The 2,097-nt window shown below is 39.5% G+C and overlaps 1 protein-coding gene across 1 annotated transcript; it reads left to right on the top strand.

Annotated features, from left to right (window-relative positions):
- The first annotated feature begins 749 nt into the window (after nt 1-749).
- Nucleotides 750-1,130, top strand: LOC117113836. Its single transcript, XM_033257283.1, has one exon. It carries the CDS (start codon nt 750-752, stop codon nt 1,128-1,130), a length of 381 nt encoding a protein of 126 aa, XP_033113174.1.
- The last annotated feature ends 967 nt before the right edge of the window (nt 1,131-2,097 follow it).

The raw sequence follows: 2,097 nt of genomic DNA on the forward strand, positions 1-2,097 counted from the left end.
AACATCACATGTGGTAGAGTCACAAACACAACCTTTGAAGATATAGATCAATTTATCCCTAGCAAGACTATCACCAAGAAGAATAGTGACATAGCCTGGTTCGATAGCAATTGCAGAAAAATCGCAAAAAGAAAGCGCCCATTATATCGACAAATGAAGAAAGACAAAACACCTTACAAGAAAGATAAATATGAAAGGGCAAGAAAATGCTACATCCACGCCGAAAAAATGGCAAAAATTAAGTATGCTGCCAATCTTAAAATTGAACTTTCTGATAGAAATTTAAGTAGTAGGAAATGGTGGAGAGTTGTTAACTCGTTGTCTGGTAGATCGGGTCGTGCTGACATTCCTGTCTTTGAACATCGTGGCGTTGTATATACTACATCACATGAAAAGGCAACTCTGTTCTATCGGACTTTTTCTGAGAAATGTACTCTCCTTGACGCAGACGACCCTGCTCCACTCATACATAATCCCAAAACAACATGTACCATTGAGAGCGTCGACTTAACGCCAGCTAACATTATTGAAATATTGGCGTCGAGGCCTCCGGACCTGATAAGGTTCCCAATAGAGTGCTAAAAGTTCTTTGTTCTGAACTTGCTGGTCCTCTTAGCAACTGTTTCAAGATTGGTTTCTCATTCAGTACATTTCCTGACCAATGGAAAACTGCTTCAGTAACACCAATTCACAAACGTGACTCAAAGTCAGACCCATCAAAGTATCGTCCAATATCTCTCCTCTGCACTATGAGTAAAGTAATGGAAGCCGCTGTGCACACTCCGTTTCAAAACTATTTGATTGTCAACAAACTTATATCATGCAGGCAATTCGGATTCAGACCAGGTCATAGCACCTCTGACCTCCTAACCATCTTATCCAAGAAATGGAACACAGCTCTTTTCAGTGGCCATGAAATGTGTGCTATCAAAATAGACATCAAAGGTACCTTTGATAAAGTCTGGCATAATGGACTGTGTGCTAAACTTCAGTCAAAGGGTGTAACTGGTAGGTTACTCACCTGGTTACAGAGCTGTCTAGCGAATCGGTCTATTAATGTTGTGCTTTCAGGACAATCATCCGACTTAATGAATATCAACTCTTCAGTGCCACAAGGCTCACTACTTTGACCGACCTAGTAAATGTCTGCGAAAATGAGATTTACTTATACGCATATGATGCCACACTCTACGCCCCTATTCTGCAGTCAGAAGAGATGTTGTAAATGCAAGCATAAAAAGAGACCGGGCTAGAATGCATTCCTGGGCAAACGAATGAAAGGTGACATTTAAACTATCTAAACTGCTAAATTTACGCCATTCTATGGGACCCTCTCAGACAGAAAAGCGTGAGATTACTGCAATATTGCAGTAAAAAAGGCGCTGTAAGAAATGGTATAGACTGGTTATTAAGCCAGCATGCTTACCGCAATATTGCCGGCCGGAACGTCTACCTGAAATGGGTTTTAATGTACTAAGATATGTTGGAAAATGAAAAACAACTCCATCTACACGGGTAAATTTCGCCAAGTGTGCATAATTCGTACCAGTGGGGGAAATTCTCTGACACTGAAGAATATACCGACAAGGGTAGGGACTCAATTTCTAAGTAAAATGTGCACTTTTTCAGTTGGAATATGAAAAATGAGGCCGGGGGATTTTCAGAATCTACTGATGCTCATTTTGTTTCACAATGGTCTCGCTTATGTTTATTTTTTAAATATTATCTCCACCGTATATCCGTAATTGGGGTCTAAAGCAAACAAAAACCTAAAAAATGTACAGTTTTGGCGCTGTGAAACTTTGTTAAGCTCGGGTTGTTAAAATTTGGCATCTCCTATTAATTACTATTTAGGCCTACTACACGCCTTTACTATTAAATGAACTAAAGTATTCAGGTAGACTTTATGACATACTTGGTTGCTTGTATATTAAGTGGGCGACCTCCTGCCTCTTTTAGACAACCAACACGATGACTGATGAATAGCTTTGTGTTAGTAAAGCTTAAATTGTTCAGTAGGCTTATTTCTTCCTCATGGATCAACTCCCATCCCAGAAGTAGCCTTAAACATCTAGTGTTTTTTATTTTGTTTTGTAT

This window comes from Anneissia japonica, unplaced genomic scaffold (genome assembly GCF_011630105.1).
Source record: "Anneissia japonica isolate Jap-2015-1 unplaced genomic scaffold, ASM1163010v1 scaffold694_len1028156_cov167, whole genome shotgun sequence".
NCBI lineage: Eukaryota > Metazoa > Echinodermata > Crinoidea > Comatulida > Comatulidae > Anneissia > Anneissia japonica.